At 52.2% G+C, this 23914-nt stretch overlaps 1 protein-coding gene across 3 annotated transcripts in view; it reads right to left on the minus strand.

Annotated features, from left to right (window-relative positions):
* ADAMTS14 (ADAM metallopeptidase with thrombospondin type 1 motif 14) overlaps window positions 1-23914 on the minus strand; it is a 92406-nt gene that overhangs the window by 56488 nt on the left and 12004 nt on the right. For all 3 annotated transcript variants that reach the window (XM_067710664.1, XM_067710667.1, XM_067710666.1), the window contains exons 3-4: window positions 10601-10757; window positions 4834-5024 (exon numbers count right to left, since the gene is read on the minus strand). In XM_067710664.1, the coding sequence (XP_067566765.1) occupies window positions 4834-5024; window positions 10601-10757 (348 nt within the window). The remainder of the gene's footprint in view (window positions 1-4833; window positions 5025-10600; window positions 10758-23914) is intronic.

Genomic DNA, 23914 nt, shown 5'->3' on the forward strand with positions numbered 1-23914 from the left:
CACCTATCAGGTGTTGTACTAGACACCTATGCTGTGTGCTGTTGGGTTTCAAAACAGCCTAGGTCAAAGTTCTCACCCTCAAGGACCCCACCTTCAGAGACTTTGACAAAGAACCACATATACACACACACAAAGACAACAGAGCTATAAGAACGCAGAACACATTGCTTGAGTACTCTCTATGTGCCAGGTGTGTGCTAAATACTTTACACATATTCAACCCAAGAGCAGACGCTATTTTGAAAAACGGAGGCTCTCAGGGATTAAATGGTATAACAGACACAGAATGGGGTGTCTCGTGAGCTCAGAACAATTTCTCCAGTGGCCATGCCTATGTCCAGTCCCTCTCCTCCTTTGAAAAACTGTATCGCCTTCTCCAGCATATAGTGATTGGTCCAAAGTGTGGTCATGTGACCCAAACTTAGACCAATCAGAGCCCAGCCCCAGGAACTTTTGCCTGGGAACTTGAGGGGAAACTTCTTTTGTCTCTGGCCAGGGAGCTATGGCAATAAGAGTCAGCTTCACTGAAAAGATGCTCAATGTCACTAATTATTAGAGAAATGTAAATCAAAACTACCACGAGGCACCACCTTACACTGGTCAGAATGGCCATGATTAAAAAGTCTACAGCGCTTTCCTGGTGGCACAGTGGTTAGGAATCTACCTGCCAATGCAGGGGACATGGGTTCAATCTCTGGCCCGGGAAGACCCCACATGCCGCAGAGCAGCTAGGCCTGTGCGCCACAACTACTGAGCCTGCGCTCTAAAGCCCGTGAGCCACAACTATTGAAGCCTGTGCACCTAGAGCCCATGCTCCGCAACAGGAGGAGCCACCGAAATGAGAAGCCCGTGCACCGCAACGAAGAGTAGCCCCCGCTCGCCACAACTAGAGAAAGCCTGAGTGCAGCAACGAAGACCCAACGCAGCCAAAAATAAATAAAATAAAATAAATAAAAAATTTTTAAAAGTCTACAAAACTATAAATGCTGGAGAGGGTGTGGAGAAAAGGGAACCCTCCTACACTGTTTGTGAGAATGTAAGTTGGTACAGCCACTGTGGAAAACTGTATGGAGGTTCCTCAGAAAACTAAAAATAGTGCTACCATATGATCTGGCAATCCCTCTCCTGAGCATATATCCAGACAAAACTCTAATTCAAAAAGATACAGGTACCCCTATGTTTATACCAGCACTATTCACAACAGCCAAGACATGGAAACAACCTAAATGTCCATGGATCAATGAATGGATAAAGAAGATGTGGTACATATATACAATGGAATACTACTCAGCCATAAAAAAGAATGAAATAATGCCATTTGCAGCAACATGGATACAATTAGAGATGATCATATTAAGTGAAGTAAGTCAGAAAGAGAAAGACAAATACCATATGATATCACCTCTATGTGGAATGTAAAATTTGGCACAAATGAACCTATCTATCAAACAGAAACAGAATCACGGACATAGAGAACAGACTGGTGGTTGCCAAGGGCCAGGGGGCTGGGGGAGGGATAGAGTGGGAGGTTGGGGTGAGCAGATGTAAGCTTTTATATATAGAATGGATAAACAACAAGGTCCTACTGTCTAGCACAGAGAACTATATTCAATATCCTATGATAAATCACAATGGAAAAGAATATTTAAAAAAGAATGTACATATATGTATAACTGAATCACTTTGCTGTACAGCAGAAATTAACACAACATTGTAAATCAACTATACTTTAATACAAAAATTTAAAACAAAAAAAGAAGAGCTTCATGATGCTAATAGCCAGAATCTGTCTTGTAGAGATGTTGGTCAAAGAGAATTAGGATGTCACACAGAGAGAAGGGAACCTAAAAACAGAGTCCATGTAAGCCTCTACTACCGATCACACTTACAACCAGCTCCATCCTGTCCCTTCCACAACCTGGCCCATCTCTTTTAGCCCTGTTTTTCTTAACCTAGTTTGAATTCGTTTTCTATCACTTACAAGCTACACATTCCGAAGAATACAGGTCCCTTGCCTAAGGTCACACAGCTTACAAGGGTCTGGTTGCATGCCCTCCTAAGAGCCACCTTGCCTCCCGTGTGGCTGGATTATGGACCCCAGACAGCACAGGCAGCATCATACTATTTTATTTTCCTACAAATGTTGCCAGGGGGATTGGCATGACCATGGAGTTGACACTTCTGCTCATCAGCTGTTTAGTTCCCAGAAATGTGTTACCACATCCCTCATGAAAGCCATATTATTATCACCAACTACTTACTGGGAGCTTATGCCATGCGAGGTACCATGCTATGTGCTATGCGCCTCATTTAATCTCCCCAAACCCTTGCATAGTAAGTATTGGTAGTGCTAGGGGGTTTTTGTTTTATTTGGTTTTTTTGGTTTTTTGCTTTTGTTTTTAACGTGGACCATTTTTAAAGTCTTTATTGAGTTTGTTACAATATTGCTTCTGTTTTACGTTTTGGTTTTTTGGCCACGAGTCATGTGGGATCTTAGCTCCCCGACCAGGGATCGAACCCACACCACCTGCGCTGGAAAGTGAAGTCCCAACCACTGGACCACCAGGGAAGTCCCCAGGTAATGCTGTTTTAAAAGTGGGGAGGGACTTCCCTGGTGGTCCAGTGGTAAAGAATCCACCTTCCAATGCAGGGGACGCAGGTTCGACCCCTGGTCGGGGAACTAAGATCCCACACGCCGCGGGGCAACTAAGCCCATGCGCATCAACTAGAGAGCCCGCGTGCCGCAACTACAGAGCCCATGCGCTCTAGAGCCCACGTGCCACAACTAGACAGAAGTCCGCGCGCCACAATGAAAGAACCCACATGCCGCAAGTAAGACCTGAAGCACCCAAAAAAGGGACACTCGAGAGGGTTGGTGTTTTGGGGTTTTGACTTGCTCCCAAGGTCAAAAGACAGGAAGGGGCAGAGCCAGACTGGTTGATTTCAAAGCCCACGCTCTTGGCCAATCCACTAATGTTCCTCCCCACGCAGTACTGTGATCATTGTGATTGGCTGCACGTCCGTCTGTCACAGCCTCCAAGAACCTTGCATGTTGGACTGAGTGTAAGTTGATCCTATCGCAGCCCTGGCCCGCCTGCAGTCACCTTTTGGTCTGCGCGAGAATGCAGCCAGCCAACTTTCTTACAGGCCTCAGGTCAGAGGACCCTAACCTTCAGGCCAGTGGAGGCCCAGGCAGGGGCTGGAAACTTTGGCTTTCTAAAGAGGCCCCACCTGGTACAAATGAACTTATTTACAAAACAGAAATTGAGTCACGTGTAGAAAACAAACTTATGGTTACCAGGGGGGAAGGGGGAGAGAGGGATAAATTGGGAGAATGGGATTGACACATACACCCTACTATATACAAAATAGATAACTAATAAGGACCAGTAGGTCCTTATTAGCACAGGGAGCTCTACTCAATACTCTGTGATGGCCTATGTGGGAAAAGAATCTAAAAAAGAGTGGATATTTGTACACGTGTAACTGATTCACTTTGCTGTACACCTGAAACTAACACAGCACTGTAAATCACCTATACTCCAATAAAAATTTTTTTAAATAAAATAAAAAATAAAGAGGTCCCACCATGTATATATATCTTCCTTCTCAGCTCTTATGTTCCGGATGAATGTTTATGATGAGCCGTCGAGCTGGGTCTCCTGCAGACTCCAAGCTGAAGGCCCCGCCCTGTCGTCTCCTGTTGATGGGGTGCTTGCCTCCTCCTGCCTGAACTCCACAGCATCCTAATATTCTGAGCTGGGGCCTGACCCCCACGTCACCCCTCCACCTGGCTTCATAAAGGAGGGCCTAAGGTCCTGCCCCGTCTCTCCAGCATCCGGCCGAGGCCTGAGCAGTTTCCACCATAGGTCCCACTGTGCCTAGACCGGTCGCCATCCTCCCAGAGCCACAGCCGCAGGCGCCTCTGACAAAGGCCTCTTGCCGGAAGAGAAACAGTGCAAGCCCACCCCTGACGCTTTCACCCTCCTTTCCCCTGGCCTCCCTCGTCTCTGCCCCTTTAGGTCAGAGGTGCCCAACTGTAGCCCACAGGCCAAATGTGGTGTGTAAATAGGTTTTATTCCGCATTCACAGTGGGTTTCTTTATTTTAGCATTTTAAAAAATTGGGTGTTCCACTTGGATATCTCAATTTAAATTTTCCATATAAAAAGTTTTTTTAAAAAAACAAAACTGTCTGCATTTCTAACTTTTCTTTAAAAAACTGGCCTTTCTGTGACAAGAGCCCTGCATCTCAGCATGAGAGCCTCCAGTGGCAGCTGAGCAGTGACCACCTGCTTTGGACAGTGCATGGCCTCTCTGCTTCACAGTCTCAAAATCTGCCCATGACCCTCATTTTCCCTGCCCGTCTGATCTCTGCGAACACCCAAGGCCCACCCTGGCGGCCTGGGATCCCCCCTAGCAGACGGACAGCTCACTAGCCAGTCTCCCCAGCCTGGGATTGGGCATTTTCTCCAGATGATGAATCTCAGGGAAGTCCCTTCAACTCTAAGGCAAGTGAGGCCCCCGGCCGTGCCTGACCCAGGCTCTGAATGTGTCCAAGCCCAGAAGCCACTGGCCATGGGCTCTGGTTTGCCTGTAGGCACCTCAGCACAGGCATGCACAGCTGAGACCAGGCTGAGGCCTGGGATGGACGTCATGCCTGCTCAGGCCCATCTCACCACGGAAATCGCTGTCCAGCTGGACTAGGGAGCAGGCAGTGACTTCCCCGAGCCTACCCAGAAAACACCAGGCCCAGGAGAAACTGTCCATCAGACCAGCGCCGGGGGCCCCCACCCCAGCCCCTGCCCCCAGCCCCGGGACTCGGGGACACTCACGATGTTCATGAGGGTGAGGACGTAGTTCTGCACGTGCTCCTTCCCGTGGAAGCGCACCACCGAGTCGTCCACCGCCAGCAGCACCTCCATGCTGTAACTGCCCGGCTTGGCATGTCGCCGCTTCCGCTCTGCTTCTCCCAGCCGGTCCCCCACCAGGCCCAGCAGGTTGGGAAGGTCACCCAGGCCAAAAGCTGGAACCGGGATGGGAAGAAACCGAGGTCAAACCCACATAAGGGACTGTCACCATGACGCCGCCCCCGTCAAGCGTGCCCCTTTCCCTGCCTCTGAAAGCCAAGGCAGCATGAGGGTCTGTGCCATACCAGGTAACTGGTGGGCATGAGCCCTTTCCCTGGCACGAGGACACGGCGAGTCTCTGAGGCAATGAAGAGCAGAGAGGCGAGAACTGGCCCGGGTTCCAGTCCCTACTCGGTCCCATCTCCCTGTGCATCCTAGCCCAAGCGCCGCTGCTGCTCCAGGCTTCCCTCCCCCGCTGTGACATGGGGAGGGATAATCCTTGATCTCTTGCCCCACAAGCTTGCTGTAAAAATCAAAGGTGGCGCTGGGTGTAAACATCTTAATAAAGGAAAAAAATTGTGATGTTACCGTGGCCTATGCGGGGCATTTTAGGGACCCCTGGAGTATGCCCTGTGCCCCTCAAATCCCTCCCAATCACCGCCAGCAACTCCAAATTTCACCATCACAGCTTTGGCCTTTTGGATGAAAGCAAAATATTTACTTCTTTAACCAGCATTTATTAACTTGTATGATATGATTTAAACTTGTATGATTAACTTGTATGACAAGGGCTATAATAGGACTGACTAGGGCAGGCTTCCACACCGAGACCCACACCAGGACTGGGGAGCTGGGGAAGGCTTCTGGAGAAGGGCGTATCGGAACTGGCTGGCGGAGAGCAGGAGACAACCCGCTAGAGTGCGGGGAACACAGGGCCCCGAGCAGGGGGAGCTGCGCCTGCAGCATCTATTGTGAGTATAAGGAGACCCCGCCCACTGACCCTCAAGAATGAATCAACGGACACCCGAGTTCTGCCTCTAAGCCTCCATGCACATGGGTACTTCAGGGACTGAAATCAGATCACAGGGCAACAGGGAACCACAGGGCTCCATGTCACTGTTTCTGTTTTCCCTTTGGTTAGTAGTGCTATCGTGCAAAGGAAGGAAAGCACTAGATTTAAGAGTTGGGAAAATGGGGACTTCCCTGGTGGTCCAGTGGGTAAGACTCTGCGCTCCCAGTACAGGGGGCCCGGGTTCAATCCCTGGTTGGGGAACTAGATCCTGCATGCATGCCACAACTAAGAGTCCGCATGCCACAACTAAGAGTCTGCATGCCGCAACTAAGAGTCCGCATGCCGGGATTCCCTGGTGGCGCAGTGGTTACGAATCCGCCTGCCAATGCAGGGGGCATGGGTTTGAGCCCTGGCCCGGGAAGATCCCACATGCCACAGAGAAACTAAGCCCGTGTGTCACAACTACTGAAGCCCACATGCCTAGAGCCCGTACTCCGCAACAAGAGAAGCCACCGCAATGAGAAGCCCGCGCACTGCAACGAAGAGTAGCCCCTGCTCGCTGCAACTAGAGAAAGCCCGCGTGCAGCAACAAAGACCCAAACGCAGCCAAAAATAAATAAATATATGGGGAAAAAAAAAGAGTTGGGAAAATGTATGGCCACTGGCCTAGTGGAGAAACCAGAAATGGGCAGCCGGCCCTCTGAACAATGCAAGGCACAGCCTGGTGAGCAGGGCTCAGGCTGGTGTCCACCCTCCCTGCCCCTGAAGCCAACGCCTCTCTCTCTGCAGGTGACACTGCACCAGAGCTCCTGGTGGCCCTGCTGTCTGAGTCCAACAGTGAGTGCAGCAGCCCAGAGACAAATTCCTGGGAGGGGAGAAGACCCCCAGGAGGGGAGAAGGAGGGGCAAGGGCTCTATCCACGGAGTGAGTACAATCATAACAGCCACTTCCAACACATGAGCAGTGCCCGGAGGTTGCAGCAGTGCAAGTGAAACAGGGAACTTGACCCCTCACAGCTCTCCCTGCCAGGCCTGTCAAAGGGAGGCTCAGAGAGGTTGCCTGACTCATCTCAGGTCGTACAGCAAGTTCACGGCAAAAGGCCAGAATGTAAACCCAGACCTGCCACTCCCCATTATCACACCCTAACCAGCACCCAGGTTTCTCTCTCAACAAAAACAGTAACGGGCATTGGGGAGGGCCTGCTGACATCAGCTATAGACCTTGGAGATGTTCCAGTCACACCCTCTTTCATGGGCCAGATATAGGGAATCCTCAAAGCGAGGAGAGGTGAGGGCAGCAGGTCACTGGGAACGTTCACTGAGCCCACCCAAGAAGCCCCATGAGAATGGAAAGTGCTGCAGCTGCTTTGAAAACCAGTTTGGCAGCTCCCCCGAAAGTTAAACACAGTGTAGCCATAGGACCTAGCAATCCACTCTTAGGTATATATGCAAAAGAACTGAAAACATATGTTCACACAAAACCTTGTACAAGAATGTTCATAGCAGCATTATCATAATAGCGAAAAAATGGAAACAACCCAAATGTCCACCAACAGAAGAACAGATAAACAAAATGTGGTCTCTCCACAGGATGGACTATTACCCTGCCATAAAAAGGAGTAAAGTACTGATACATGCTCCAGCACGGATGAACCCTACATGCTAAGTGAAAGAAGGCCAGTCACAAAGGCCACAGACTGTATGATTCCACATACAGGGGATGTCCAGAAGAGACAAATCTCTAGAGAGAGAAGATCGATTGGTGGTTGCCAGGGGGTTGAGGAGAGGAGAACGGGAGTGACAGCTAATTCATGGGTATCAAGTTTTTTATGGGAGTGATGGAAGTGTTCTAGAATTAGATAATTGTGATGGTCCCACAAAATTGTGAAGAGATATATACAGACTGCCAACAAACACATGGAAGAATGCTCAACATCATTAATCATTAGAGAAATGCAAATCAAAACTACAATGAGATATCATCTCACACCAGTCAGAATGGCCATCATCAAAAAAATCTAGAAACAATAAATGTTGGAGAGGGTGTGGAGAAAAGGGAACACTCTTGCACTGCTGTTGGGAATGTGAATTGGTTCAGCCACTATGGAGAACAGTATGGAGGTTCCTTAAAAAACTACAAATAGAACTACCATATGACCCAGCAATCCCACTACTGGGCATATACCCTGAGAAAACCAAAATTCAAAAAGAGTCATGTACCAAAATGTTCATTGCAGCTCTATTTACAATAGCCCGGAGATGGAAACAACCTAAGTGCCCATCATCGGATGAATGGATAAAGAAGATGTGGCACATATATCCAATGGAATATTACTCAGCCATAAAAAGAAACGAAATTGAGCTATTTGTAATGAGGTGGATAGACCTAGAGTCTGTCATACAGAGTGAAGTAAGTCAGAAAGAAAAAGACAAATACCGTATGCTAACACATATATATGGAATTTAAGAAAAAAAAATGTCATGAAGAACCTAGGGGTAAGACAGGAATAAAGACGCAGACCTACTGGAGAACGGACTTGAGGATATGGGGAGGAGGAAGGGTGAGCTGTGACAGGGCGAGAGAGAGTCATGGACATATACACACTAACAAACTTAGTAAGGTAGATAGCTAGTGGGAAGCAGCCGCATGGCACAGGGATATTGGCTCGGTGCTTTGTGACAGCCTGTAGGGGTTGGATAGGGAGGGTGGGAGGGAGGGAGATGCAAGAGGGAAGACATATGGGAACATATGTATATGTATAACTGATTCACTTTGTTATAAAGCAGAAACTAACACACCATTGTAAAGCAGTTATACCCCAATAAAGATGTTAAAAAAAACAAAACAAAACAACAACAAAAACCCAAACTGAATTGTATGTTAAAATGGATTTTCTCTCGATTCAAAAAAGCAGCAGCAGCCTTAAGCCCCAGCCTGGCCAGGGGACGAGCTGCCCTGGCGTCTGGCAGCCCCGGCCCCCAGCCGAGGAGCCAGAACTCTGGCAACAGGCACGTATGTCCTGTTGGCATCCAGGTCCCAGGGACCTGGACAGTGGGAAGGCGGCTACAAAGCAGGACTGAGGAAAGGACAGCATTAGGAGCATAGGAACGTCCAGGGCACAGCCTCCAAGGTCAAACCTCTCATCTTAACTGAGATGTTAAATGGAGACAGCCGCACCCAGAAACACTTCACAAACTGGGCTCAGATGCAAAGCTGGCCTTAAATTAACAGTGAGTGAGTCACAGGTTTTCAAGGAAGTCCCCTATCACCCTTGTCTTTCTAAGGAAGGACCCACATGGACCAAGGGCACGACACCACCCACAGGCCCACAGGAGGTTCAGCCGGGCAGCCTGATGAAAGGGAGTCAAAGCAGCATTCGGGGCCTGAACCCCACTCTGAGCTCAGCGGTCTCAGCCTCCCAGCCAGTGACCGAGGTGGTGGACTGTGTGGTCGGTTCCAGGCTCACAGCCCTGGAGTAGGACTTCCCCAAGGTCTTTCCCCATAAGGGAGGATTTACGGTCTTTTGATTCAGAACTGGCCTCAGATAAAATTGGAGCCCGAGGGAGACTTGTCATTCCTCCCAGCCATGGTGGTGGGAACGGTCACCACCTGCTCCTGAGACCCTCCCCAGCCCCCCAGAGGCTCCGCCCAGTCCCTCAGCTCCCCCCCCACCCCGCCGCCGCCAGGCCTCCACCATCGCAACGTAAGTGCAGCATCACTGCGAGCAACAGGGGGACAGCAGCTGGGGCTTCAGCGGAGGCATTATATGTGGGGACAGCTGGTTTCCAGGCATTCCTTCACACTGGGCCCAACCCTGCCAGGGCCCAGGCAGGAGGGTGTGGTCACTCATGGCCAGATCCCACCCAGGGTCTCATGTCTTAGTGGCCAAAGGGGCTTCGAGACAAAGCTCAGTCCGACTATGAAGTCGGCACGGCCCCAGGACCAGCACAGGTCGCATCCACTCCTTCATTCACTTAACCACGCGTCCTGAGTAGGCGTGCAGGCCGGGGCGCAGGCTCTGGTGCTGGTCACTGGGGTGCAGAGACGCCCCTCGCAGGGCTATCACCCTAACATGGCAGCAGTTACCTCAATAACAAGACCGTGATAAGAGCACCCGTTCATCAAACACCTACTAGGCGCTAAGCTCCATGCGGGGATTTCTGTACACACTATGATACACACAGCCTTAGAGGTAACAACGATCGCCCCCACTTTACAGATTAGAAAAAGAGGCTCAGAGACGTTAAGTAACTTGTTGGGGCCACACAGTAGACAGTGGTGGAGGTAGGATTTTTAAATGGTCTGTTGGACACAGAGCTGACCCTGGTGGTCTGACCCCAGGCAGTCTCCCTACAAGTGCCCTAAGAACCTCCTTCCCGTGGTTCCCAGGGGCTGAGATGATTTTCGGGGGGGGAAGAGCTAACTGCAGCCATTCCACCTTCTGCCTTGGCAGAGAAACAGCCTTGCAACGCAGCACTGAGCCCCTCAGAGACACTGGAGTCCCAAGGACTACAGTTCAGGGGACTCAAGTACCCTTCTGGGCCCCAACTCCAGCCTGTTATGGTAGCCCCTAAAACCCAGTGGCATTTCTCTGCTTGTGCAGTAGGTCTACATGGCCCAGTCCCATTACACAGCTGAGAAGACTGAGGCCAGGAGTTGAGAAGTTCAGGCCAGAAGTTACCTAAAAACACCCCTGAGGTGTGGACGGAGGTAGAGCTGGGGGCCCCGCCCACAGCCTACCTTCATTGTGAAGGTCCCCGAGAGGCTCTGTCCACGCCTGCTGGATGACTTCCCGGCGGTACACCACGTGCATCCTCCCGCTGGCCTCCGTCTCCTGCTGCCCCCGCTCCAGGGGCTCAATGAAGTAGTCAGTGCTGTCTGTGCGGATGAGGCCCGCCTGAACCAGGGGCACGGCGAGCAGAAGGAAAGAGGGGGAGAGAGAAGAGATGTGAACACACGACAGAACGGGTGAGCGTGTGCGACTGCAAACGAGTGCGACTAAACGAGTACAGACTCTTCCTCTAGGGGCTTGGGGGGCCCTGGGATGCCAGCAGGGACATGGGAGGGGGTGTCAGGGGGCCAAGCAAGGGCTCCCATGCCCATTGCAAGCAGAGCAGATCCACTTCCACTGTGTTGTACACTCACGGGGTTCCACGTAACATTTCATTTAAACAAAGGGTTCCAGTGCTTAAAATGGCAGGTCACTGTCACAGGGACTAGGTACACACACCAAAGCACCCCAAAGTGCTATCACTATCCCGCGGATTTGCCTGTATCTACAGACAGACAAGAAGGGAAAGTCCTATCAGTAAAGGTTAATTATCCCTACCTAAGGTGGGCACTGGACCCCAACTCCAGGACAAAGCACGGTTATTTCAGATTTAAAGCATGTGCGCATACACACCAGGGAGGGCAGCTCATGTCTGCTGACGATAAATGAGCCAGGACAGTGCCCCAGGAGTGTGCGCTCTGTTTTTACTCTAATTTTTCGCCTGCATCAAAACAGACCCTTAAAAAAAAAAAAACCAAGTGTTGGCCTTGGAAATGAAAACATAAAAATATAACCTTGGCCAAGCCCAGCCAACATGTTATTAGGTCCCAATGAAGGCAATATTCACAGGGGCCAATGAAACATATAACTGGATGTGTGTGAAGAGACGTGGTACAGGTCCCCTACCTACCACCCACGCATCAGCTCTATAAAGCAGTAAGAGACACCCATCATGGTGCCTGGAAAACAGGAGGCAATCCTTTAAAAATATATACTTGTTGAATTCCTTCACTCATTCGACAAATACCTACGGAGTGCCTACGACATACCAGCCCTGCGCCAGACACTGGGAACGCAGCTGTGAACACAAAGCAGGGAAGGAAGGAGCCATTTTTATAAACCTTCCCCTTTGCATAGGAGCTGCCTCTTTGTAAAGCAGCCGCTACTGTGCGCAACAAAATTCCACCAACTGTCCCACCTCAGCCTGTTCTGAGCTGGCTTCTTAGGGAACCCCCTTCAAGGCTTCCTGAGCACACAACAGCGAACTCCCAGCAGCAGCCCATCTTCCTCCTGTCCCTTCCTGCTATGTCTCTCCATCAAACTGCAAACACCATGTTGGATCAAATCCAGGATGGCCTTCTGCTCCAATCAGGAGGCCAAAAAACGTTCTAGGGAAAATAGCCAGCCTTACCCGAATAAGTTTGGGGCTTCCCAAGGTAACCATTTGATCAGGTGACACTCAATTGTCTGCAAAAGTTCTAGTCTGCTTACTAAAATGACAACGTCAAACTCTATATTAAGCACACGTCCTTTCATTTAAAGCACTTTCCCTTTTTTTTACTTTTGCACCTGCCATGTGCCCAGGGCAGGGAGAAACAGATAAATAAGGCCCAGCCTTTGGCTGTGAGTTGCTCATTGTCTGGACGGAGGGGCCCACAGAGGAGCAGAGGGTATCCAAATTGTTGGGCTTGGCGCACTGGCGGATATACCTGAGGGACAGGTATCCATCAGGCTCTCGGTTGTAAGGGGCAGAAATTCAACTTGAACCCCGTGGACCAAAGGGGAGCGTGTTGGCCCCTGGACAAACCATGGCAGGTGCAGGCACTGGAAGTGAGGGGCCCAGTGCCCACGGCTCCCTCTCCACCCTCCTCATGGGCCGCTCTGCATCAGCTTCATTCTCCCGGACAAGGCTATGTTCTTAGAGGCACAGCTCTGCTCTGACACCACAGACAAGCAGGCTTTCCTTGCATAGTCTCATCTGGAACAGCCCAAGGGAGACTGTGGTTGGTCCAGCCTGAGTCACATGGTCACCCTGGGACTGGCAGTCTCCGCTCAACCTCCACGGCCAGCGGCAGGGTAATCAGTGCATCGGAAGAAGGGAGAAACTGACAGGGTAGCAAAAGAAACCTACGTGAGCTGGAAAGGGCACAGCAGGTAGGGGACCCAGGCACAGGTGTGGAAGCAGGAAGGGCAGTGTGGGGATGGGGAGGCATTCAGGCTCGTGGGCAGAGACTGAGCCAAACCTGCATAAGTGATGGGCCTCTTACCTGCATAAGTGAGAGGCCCAAGTCGAAGGTCCTCTGCCACTGCGGACCCGCAGAGCCTGCCAAAGGAAGCTGTCTTCCAGGGTACATAGGGCTGCAGGATGGGAGGGCCCAGGGCATTCCCCCCAAAGCTACTGCAGCTCGGCTGCCAAGAGAGACTCTCTGCCAAGCCCCACGCCCATCCATCCCATCCCAACTTCTGTACCCCCGTCTGATACCCAAGGGCACTGTTGCCACCCCTCCAAAGCCCCCCTGGACCAAGCAAAGCAAGAGACCCTCACAGCACAAGTCAGACAACCTGTGCTTCATCCAGGCCAAACTCACACAGACCCAAGCTCACTGAGGGCTATAGTTGCTCTGTTTCTCTCTGCCCATCACAGCTCTGCAAACAGCCCGGCAGAGGAGAATTCTCCAGACCAGGGGGCAGGAGACTCCATCCAGCTACCGCCCCCCGCCCCCGACACTGGGTCACTTGATCACAGCCTCCCCCGTTCTGGGACTTGGCTAACCCACTACACAGGAGGATTCTTCAGAATCTGGCATTCCCTGCCACATCACCCACTGGGTCCCTGTGGCCGCCAGACCTCAGTGCCTCATATGAGGGACGCAGGTTCCAGAATGATGCGCACAGCACAGGGCTGGGCTGCAAGGTACTACCTTCCAGCCCACGCCTCCCTTTCAAGATGGCCATGCCTGCCCCAGTCTGAGGCTTCAATACCCTGACAACATCCCCAGTCAGGGGACCTCTGACATTTGCTTGGATGCCTCCAGTGACAGGGAGCTCCCCCTCTCAAGATATAACCTATTCTGGGTGGGGACACTCGTAATGGCTTACTGAGTTGAAACACACTTCTCTACATTCTGCCCTTTATGAACAGTCTTATTGCCACTGCTATTAATAACAGTACCTGCCACTTATATTTACACATCTTAATTCATCTTTACGACAACCCTATGAGATAGGCACTAATATTAGACTCATCTCGGGCTTCCCTGGTGGCGCAGTGGTTGAGAGTCCGCCTGCCGATGCAGGGGACACGGGTTCATGCCCCGGTCCGGGAAGATCCCACATGCTGCGGAGCGGCTGGGCCCGTGAGCCATGGCCACTGGGCCTGCGCGTCCGGAGCCTGTGCTCCGCAACGGGAGAGGCCACAACAGTGGGAGGCCCGCGTACCGCAAAAAAAAAAAAAAAAAATTAGACTCATCTCATGGATGAGGAAACAGAGGTTCAGAATGGTTAAGTAACTTGCCCAGAGTCACCCAGCAAGTAAGGGACAGCACTAGAACAACAGCCCAGCTCTGTGTGGCTGTTTGACCTAGGCTCTATTACCTCAGGCCGCTCGGGCCCTGCTCCTGGCCTGGGGGCCCACTTGGAGCATTCTTTCGTAGTCCCGACTGCAAGTCCCTGGGCCTCTGGTCTGGCCTTGCAGAGCAAGCAGGATATTCATTTCCCACCTCTGGACGAAAACATTCGATGGAAGCCAGTCCACCTGCCACCTCTGACGTGAGGATGAGGAGAAATTTCAGCACACAGCCTTAGGGGGTGCAGACCCCTCCCGCCGCCTGGTGACCACCCTCCACGCACACACCAGCTCTCCTCTACCAGCCATGGAAGCCCCGGGATTCCTGGGACTGGACTAGCCCCCATACCCTCAGCCCTCTCCCCAGGGAAGAGTTAAAGGAACCCCTATTTTTCCACCCAGTGAACTGTTTAGGGCAAAGACCCAAGCCCTGTCATATGCAAGGGCTAGGAAGTAAGTTTCAAACCTCTTTGTAACTGCAGATCCCACCAGCCCCACTTCCACCCCACCCCCTCACTGACATCCAGATCAGAACCTCCCTAGTGATCACCCTCATCTATTTAGGGCATCATGTCCAGGCCTTGGCAGTTCTGGGCCACGTCTGGGCTCCCTCTTGGCCTCCGAGACCCTCCTCCTGGAGAAGGGATGGCAAGGCAGGCCCGGCCACCAGATCAGGAGGCGGCCTGGGCCAGTTCCTCCCCGCGGCCCTCCGTTTCCCCGTCTGCACCAGGAGAGGTTTGGCCCGCGCTCCCCTCCAGCGCTGCCCTGGCCAGGAAACCAGGCACCGCTCAGGGCAGACAGCCTGGCAACGGGAACCTTCTGGCTCTCTGCCTCCTCACCAAATTACTCCCGTCTCTCAATTTATGAGATGTTTATATTTCCGACAAGTGGTGGCTAATTTTAAGCACTAAAATCAAATCAAATTTCTGTATAAGAAATCAAGAAAGGGGGAGAAACTAAGTTCTGGTGGAATGGAAAATAAATGTCAGCTGTATCTGTTTTCACCCATAAGTTATTCTTCTGGAAACAGCAGATAAGTAGGAAATATATTCCAGAAAGATCCTTCGTGCAATAAAAATGACAACAAACAGCTGTTTATATCCAATTGAGCCACATACTCTATAGGCCTTCGGGCAATTTCTCCAAATGGAAACCCACCAGAGGGCAAGCCTGGCCGCTCAGCCCTGCTCTAGACCCGTTAATACGACTGCTCCTGAGGACTCTTTCCTGGAAGCTGTGTGGCTGAGGGAGGGGCCTGCTTGAATTTTCCAACACGGCTGTGACACTGTTCTGGTTGCAAAGGTGACAGCTTCCTCTGCGTCTTCATCCAGGGGCCCTCAGGCCGTGCTAGCTAAGGTCTTCCAGTCCAGCTTCCCCTCAGGAAAAAACCCCAAACCCAGAGTGTAATTCCAGAGCACCTGAAGGAGACGGGTGATGACAGCGTAGGTGACTTGCTGCCATAGAAATCACCTGTGTCCTGCCATGGGTCATAACTGAAGAGCTCAGCTGGTTACCAGCAGCTGTCTATCATCAGGGTGAGGTCCCAAATATTTCAGCAGATAACTGAAGTCATACTATTTTGAAATTCGTATGTATGTGGGAATGTGTATATATAAACATGTTTATTCTAAAACTGCATGTACTTGCACGTAAACTGGGAGGCACAGGTAAAACGAGCCAACAAACAGATCTCCAGGGAGGCCAGAGATCGAGATCCCAAAGGACACCTTGGACAGTGCACAAGTCCAGACTTGGACAAGGACAGGGGTCCATCTGTGCCAGCCCGGGTCTGGGAAAGGGGAATCCCGAGCCCCCCTGCTGCCCCCTCAGATTGGCCAACCTTTGTCAAATGCCCAGAAGGAGGGCCCATTTCGAGATGGCGGCTGCAGTGGAGCCAGCTGAGGTGTGGGCCAGGTCTCCCCTTCCTCCTCCTTCCAAGGCCGGCCTATGTGGGGCTCCCCAGCAGGGAAAGAAGCAGAGCAGGCCACCCCCAACCCTACCATCCTGCCACCTCCCAAGGAGAGTGCATTCTCGGGCCTGAACTTGTTCTGGAAATTCCATTACGAGGGTTTGACTGCCAGCTGTGCTGTCTCAGGTTCTAGGCTTCCAGCAAATTCAGATTGAAACTGTTCCACTGGAGGAAACAAAAGTAAACCCAGCAAGTGGAGGCTGGGTGATGCACACCCTGGGAATGGCATGAGAATCAGAAGTGGCTTCCACTAGGCTCGCCCCCAACAGAGCCACCTACTTCTATCCCCAGCCACTGCCAGCCAGGCTGCCTCCGAGATCACATCACCTGTTACAACCTCAGAAACCTTGACTGCGGGTGTCTCCTTCTCTCCCCGCACCATCCTGCTCACCTAACTCTAGCACGCTGGCTCCAGCTACAATTAAACTTCATCAAGACCTCCAACACATGGCCCCACCACTCCACCACTGTCAATCCCCCCTCCAAGTCCTCACTTCTCCTCTCACCACCTTGGACTTCTCGATCCAGACACATAATAGTTCTTGTGCAAACACCCATAACTCTCTCCTGCCTTTCCCTCCATCTTGCTCTCCCAGAGAAGCCTCTGCCCTGGTTCAACCCAAGCCGCCACCCACTCCACGTCTGCACACTGATGGAGAAAATGCACACGGTGCCCACTGGTCTCCCTTGGAATCAGTGTCCAGAGCTCTCACGTGAGCACGATGCAGGCAGGGCACTCTGCAGCACTGCCCTGTTACACCTGTGTTCCCGTTTTCCCATTGGCTTGGACATCTAACACTGGTCCCGCCCCCACCCTCTCCTGTTTTCAAGGAGAAAACAGACACCGTCAGGCAGGGCTCTCCCACCACCACATGAGCTCCCATAGCCATGCCCTGTGCTCAGGACCACCCCCTTCTCACCGCCTCAAGACTTAACTCCTGCAATTAGCATCCCTCTTTCTGGCATCACCAGGCCCTCCCTCTCTCCTGATTCAGTCTCGTTGACATGTATTGATAAGCGCACTTGAGGATCTCCCATATGTGAAATTCCCTCCCAGCCCTGTCCAGCTACTGCCAGGGTCTCTGCTTCCCTCCATAGCAGAAAGAGTTGTCCACACTCACCGCCTGCACCTCCATGCCTCGCCTCTATCCACACCACAGGGGCTTCTAGAACCACCACTTCCTCGAAACTGCTCTCATCACAGTCACCTGTGACCTCATGTGGCCAGAGCCAGAAATCACTTCTTTGTCCCGGTCTCACTCAGCTCCTCCAGCCACACACACACACACACACACACACACACACACACACACACACACACACACACACACACACACACACACACACACACACACACACACACACACACACACACACACACACACACACACACACACACACACACACACACACACACACACACACACGCTCCCTGGGGATTTCTCCTGATCCTATGGGGATTATGTATTTGCAGGTAACTCCAAAATTACATCCTCAGCTCTGACCCCTCCCGAAATTCCATGTAAGACCGTACAACAGTCTCCCTGATAGAGACCCTGGGCTTCCGCTGGGCACCGCAAACTTTAAAGCAGACCTACTCCTCCTCCCCATGCCTCCCCCATCTCAGCAAATGACACTATCTTTTCCCCAGTTACTCAAGCCAAAAACCAAGGGGAGGGGTGGGCCCAGGGATTAGGATTTTTTCAAGTCCTTCCACCTCCCCAGTGGTTCTGTTAAGTCAATTCAACTGAAAGACACACCCAACATAACCTGCAGGGACCAGACCCTCTGTGGGATCATCCTGGGCCATTGCCTCTGATTCACGATGAACGTGAGGTGGCCAGTGCCACCCCACACGCCCCCATAGCCTGAGACCATCGTTCCCTCTCTCAGTAGGTCTTTACGAAGCATCTACTGCGTGCTGGGCTTGGGGGTGGGGGTGGGGTGCAAAAAGATATGAAACCAGCCTCTGCTCTCCTAGTGAGGGACTTGCGTCTAATATAGGTAAAGAACTCTTACCGCTCACTAAGAAGAAGACAACCCAATTTAAAAATGGGGAAAGAATCTAAGTAAACATTTCTCCAGGGAAGATATACAAATGGCCAATAAGCACATGAAAAGGTGCTCAACATCATTAGTCATTAGGGAAATGCAAATCAAAACCACAATGAGATACCCCTCATACCCACAAGGATGGCTAGAATCAAAAAGTCAGACACTAACAAGTGTTGACAGGGATGTGGAGAAATTGGAACCCTCATACATTGCTGGTGGGAATGTAAAACGATGCAGCTACTTAGGAAAACAGTCTGGCAGTTCCACAAAATATTAAACAGAGTTTCCATATGAGCCAGCAATTCCACTTGGTATAAACTCAAGAGAAATGAAAACATAAGTCTACATAAAAACCTTTACACAAATGTTCACTGCAGCATTACTTACAGCAGCCAAGAAGTGGAAACAACCCAAATGCCCATCGGCAGATGAATGGATAAACAAAACGTGGTGTATCCTATAATGGAATGTTACTTAGCCATAAAAAAGTAAGAAATGCTGAAAAATACTACAACATAGGTGAATCTTGAAAACATTATGCTAAGTGAAAGAAGCCGGTCACAAAAGGCCACATATTATACAATTCCATTCATTTGAAACTCTAGAATAGGGCAATCTATAGAGACAGAAGATAGATTAGTGGTTGCCGCGGGCTGGAGTAATGGATCCCAGCTGGGGGTGGCGAGAGGGGGTGGAGAGTGGGGGCGGCGATAGCTAAAGGACACAGAGCTTCTTTCTGAGATAGTGAAAATGTTCTAAAATTGAACATGGTGATAATTACACAATTCTGGGCATATAATAAAAATCCACTGAATCGTACACTCTAAATGGGTGACTTACATGGTACGTGAATCTCAATAAAGCCATTAGATGACACACACAGGGAGATAAGCACGGAGATGACACATATGCACAGGAACAAGGGACACACGTGCACCCAGATGACACACACACAGACGACACACAGGCACTCAGACGACACACATGCATGAGGTGCACAGGCGGCCCGCTACCATGGAAGCGTGAGTCAGCACGGCTGGGATGAAAGCCTGCGGACGCTGAGATTCCACATAATTCAAACCTGATGTGGAAGCCCCAAGCCACAGGAGCTCTGCTGGAGGCTGGGCTGCCAAGGCCTGGGCCCAAGCCAAGGGGAGTCTGAAAGCTGATTCACGCCGAGCTGCAGCCTTGGGGACAGGCAGGAGGAAGGAGCCCTCGGAGGATGGAGCCGAGAGCCGCCAGGTTTGTCCTCAAAGGGCAACGCACACCCCACACGGGCGGGCGCAGCAGAAGTCCCAGAAGGCCCTGAGGCTCAGATGAAGCACGGGAAGAGGAGAGCCTCCACCAGCTGGAGGCAGTTACCCTGGATGAATGCTTGCTGTCTCCGCCCACTTCCCAGGGTCATGACCTCTGCAGGCCTCACACCCTGGGAGGTGCTGGGTGAAAGGCTACTGGGGACTTGGTGGGCCCAGCCCATTTGTGGCAAAGATCCTTCTCCCCGGCATCCTTAAGGGAAAAGTCCTTACCAAGAAAAGACTGATTCACAGGAATTGTAAATGTGAGACAGAACATGGGCAAACCAAAGGATGGTGGAAATGCACCACCTGGGTGTGAACTTGCAGGCAATTTCCTTCTCTTTAAACATTTAGGTGTTTTCTAACTTTTCTATGATTCCCCTATCTGAAAAGGAAACCTGATTCCGCACAGCATGTCTGCCTGCTACAATGAGCAAGAAAAAATTGTATAACAATGACTTTAAAACAAAGTTTAAAAGAAGGAAACAAACCCAATGTAACCCTCCTTTTCTGTCATCCAACCTCCCTGCAAAGTGATGCAGCAGCTACACTTGGGAGTGAAATACCTGGGGCTCTGTCCCAGCCTGGACCCTTCCCAGCTGGGTGACACTCTCCAAGCCTCAGTTTCCATGCCTGAAACGAAATGAAATGATGTAATGAAGGGGACATGCCCCCTGCTGAGGCCTGGCCCACAGCAGGTGTGTGGCCTTTTCCTTTCTTTCCTTCCTCGGACTGGCTCCCCTGGTCCCCCAACTTTTCCGTCAAACACAAAGTAGACTTTTCCAGGAGGCTACAGCAGTGGGTCTTACCCCTAGATGTCCATTAGGGTCACCTGGGGAATCTGCAGACCGACTGACGCCCAGGCCACACCCCAGACAAATGAATCACATCTAGGGAGATGGGGCAGTGGTGGGGCGGTGGGTGGGTGGGGGAGCGGCAAGCATCAGCAGTGTCTCAAAGCTGCCCCGGTGATTCTCACGTGCACCCAGGGCTAGGAACCCCTGGTCTCAATTCTAGAAGCTCCCAAATGGTGTAATGGCACTAAATGGAACGTTTAAGTGATCATTCATGTTTCACAAACAGCAGTATCAGCATCAGGTGTCCGACCAGAATCAGTCGGTCATAATACAGGAAGTGGGCAAGAAAGACAGACAGGGGACAAGAGGACACTGAGTATACACCCAGACCAAGGGGGGGCGGGGAAGGGGAGTCCAGACAGGCCGGGTGACTGCACCCCTCTTACACTGTGTGCATCTCCCCGGGCTGAGCACGACCAAGGATCACCTGGACGACACGTGAGTTGTGCCTTAGGCGCTATGTTAGAACCTAGCCACCGCCTGCCCTTAAGGTGCCACTTCACTGCGAGTGAAGCGTAATTCGCCAAAGTTGCCCTGAGCTGGGTGGGTCCGCGAGGTGGGGAGGGAGGCTGTGATCTACTGGGCGGCCAGTGGCCAGTCAATGTTGTCACAGCCCTCCCAGCTGGGAGCCCACAGTGCAGAGAGTGAGGACATTAACAGCGACATCTCTACGTTGCTCCTGCTGCTGCAGGCGGCGACCGAGTCTGTCCTCTGGCTCTGCGGGGAACAGAGCTGCTTAGATCTTCCTGCAGCTCTGCTTCAGGCTTGGCAAATGTTCTTACAGGAAGGGTGCTTGCTTTTTATGACACCCCTCCCTGCCCAGTGGCAGGGGTCCTGGCCCAGCGGCAGGGCGGGGCCTCACATGCAGGTGCTCAGAGAGTCCCCCTGTGCCGCAAGCCCCCACCCTGGAGCCCGGCCAGAGTCAAGGGCAGACCTTGCCAGGCTGGCAGCCACCATTAATTTCCATTCCCTACGCCCAGGAGCCAAGTGGCTCTGAGGCTTCCCCCCTCAGTCACCACCACGGACGGCCCACCAAGCTTGGGCTGGGAGCTCCACCTGGCTCCCTGCTTGGCCCAAAGTCCTGGCAGCAGCGGAGGCTTCAAGACAAGGAGACAGGAAGCAGCCCTCAAACGCCAGGAGGCGGTGTAGCTGCCAGGCCCTGAGCTGGGGAACGGTTCCCCGCCTCTAGGCCTGAACCCTACAGCTCAGAAGCAAGCCAGAGGACAGCGGGGTGGCTCCAGGAAAGGGTGCGGCCGGTCCTACCTGCAGTGGAGGGCTGGCCCCCAGCAGGTCACTTGTCCCAGCCAGGGCTCCCCTCTGATCCATCCTGACATCAGCCTGCCCCCAGAGGGCCCTGCAGAGGCAGGTGAGCACAGGAGAATGGAAAGATGAGTGGACCTAGACGCCTGAACTCCTGTGCCGGGCCCAGGTCTAACCCCACACGGGGGTCCTGACAACATATACCCCTCCAGGCATCGCCGCCCTCCTCTGCACAGTGGGGACAAGCGGACAGAACCACATTAGCTGGAAAGCCACACCTGTGCACGCGGGCCTCCACGCCTGTGCCCTGCGGAGAGCTCTGCGGGATGCCCTTCCAGCCCAGCTCACATGTCACCCCATCACCGCCCCCTCCTCCACGTCCCCAGTGGTTCTGGCGGGTGCTCTATCCCGCCCACATATGTCTGTCTGTCCCTCTTCCAGATGCGAGCTTCTCCACAAGAGGACAAGTACTGATCCACAACACAGGACCAACTTCGGAACAAGGCACCTTCGGCCAACATCCTCAGGTCCAATCCTCCAGAATGAACCCCCTTGGGCATACCACCCTTAAAGAGAGTCCTCTCCCACAAAACACGCTGTGGCTTAGGGGACAGCCTCGGGACTGTGAATTATGAGGTGAGAAAATATAAGCACTCAACAAGGCCTCTTTGGGCTGGAGGAGCTAATTCAGAGTGTGGGCTCCTGCCAACCTCAAGGGGCGGAAATTAACTTCTGCTGTGGGGCGGGGTGGCCTGGGGGGACGAATGTTTTCTGGACAGATCAAAGGTATAAATATTTGGCTGGCTTAAAAGCAAAAACTGACAAAGGGCTTCAAGCAAAGCGTGGGGAACAGGGTTTGCATTCAGACCGACCAGGTCCTAACAAACACTCCCACATTCAGAGGTTTCTCTAAAAGGGCCTGATCTACTGCCCCCTCAGCCATGTTATGGCAAGAAGAAGAAAAGGAGAGTGCAGGGTTTTAATGTTCCATGTCAAGTGATGTGTGCATAACGGCAACCCACTGCCCTGCAAAATTCTGAAAATGGATAAAACAGCGGCAATGGCGACTTGGAGCTGAGATGCACCAGAAGGTTTCGTTTGAGCTTCAAATCCTGCTCACTGGGAGGCTGGCATTTGTTTTCTCTGAACAGGTTTCCCAGTCTTCAGGAGGACAACGACACGCAGAAGTTGAGCTGTCCACCCTTGCAGGGGGAGCCTCGCAAACACCTCCACTCGGCACCCAGGCCCAAGGACTCCCAGGACGCCCCCCACGAGGCAACTGATGGACCAATCCCTTCAGTGTTTGCGCTCTGAAGTCGTTGCCATGGCCACCGAGGCCCTGGCCGTTACAGGGTTTAGGACCTCCAGGAACGATTCCCGTCTACTAACTCAGGAGAAGCTGTGTGGGATTGTGGGGGGAGCACGGGACTGGGAGTCAGGGACCTGGACCCCATCAGCCCTGACTGTCGCCCACTGCGTGACCCTGGGTGAGTCTTTTCCCTTCCCTGAGCCTCAGCTTCCTTGTCTGGAAAAGTGAGAAGGGGACCGAGAGGCCCCCAAAGCCTCTTCCGGTCATAGCTGAGTTAGGGTGAACTTTGGCAGTGACGCTGAGCTGAGATTCACTGCCGGAGGTGTTCATAACAGGAGGGTTATTTGTGCTGATACAGAGCTCCCTGGAGCCGCCAGGGATGAGGCAGCCTACAAATATTACTGCTACTGTTCTTCTTATTGTTGTTCTTGTTGTTTCTAAGGCTTTATAGGCAGGAAAAGGCCCACATGCTGAAAACAGAAGGCCGGGTCTGGCGGATGATTTGGGAACTTTCCACTGCAGGGTCCGGGGAATGCGGAAATTCCCCAGGTCCTCACCAAAAGCCCAGCCCTGGGCCTGGACCGCACTGAGGCTGGAAGGCAGGTGGAAGGCAAGCACAGCCCCCACCCCACTCACCAGCCCACGGAGCAGCCCAGAGGCCACCCTCCCTCCAGCCAGCCCGAAGATACCAGGGAAGTAAAATAAAACCAGCCCCTAGACCAGCCCTCCCTGGAATGGGAGGCCGGCTCTGCACGGAAGGAGCGGCAGTGAGGTGATGTCTGGCTTCTATTCCATATCATAAATAAGTTATTAACCCAGAGCAGACAGCAAGGCACAGCCGTGGGGAAACTCGGGAAGTGAAACTGCAAGATCAGACCGCCTCGAAGACTGGAAAACCACCCAGGATCCAGACCCTGGGCCACTCAGACAGAGGACCTGCTGGGATGGGGCCTTCTGGGAAGCAAGAGCACTA

This window comes from Pseudorca crassidens, chromosome 16 (assembly GCF_039906515.1).
Source record: "Pseudorca crassidens isolate mPseCra1 chromosome 16, mPseCra1.hap1, whole genome shotgun sequence".
Lineage (NCBI taxonomy): Eukaryota > Metazoa > Chordata > Mammalia > Artiodactyla > Delphinidae > Pseudorca > Pseudorca crassidens.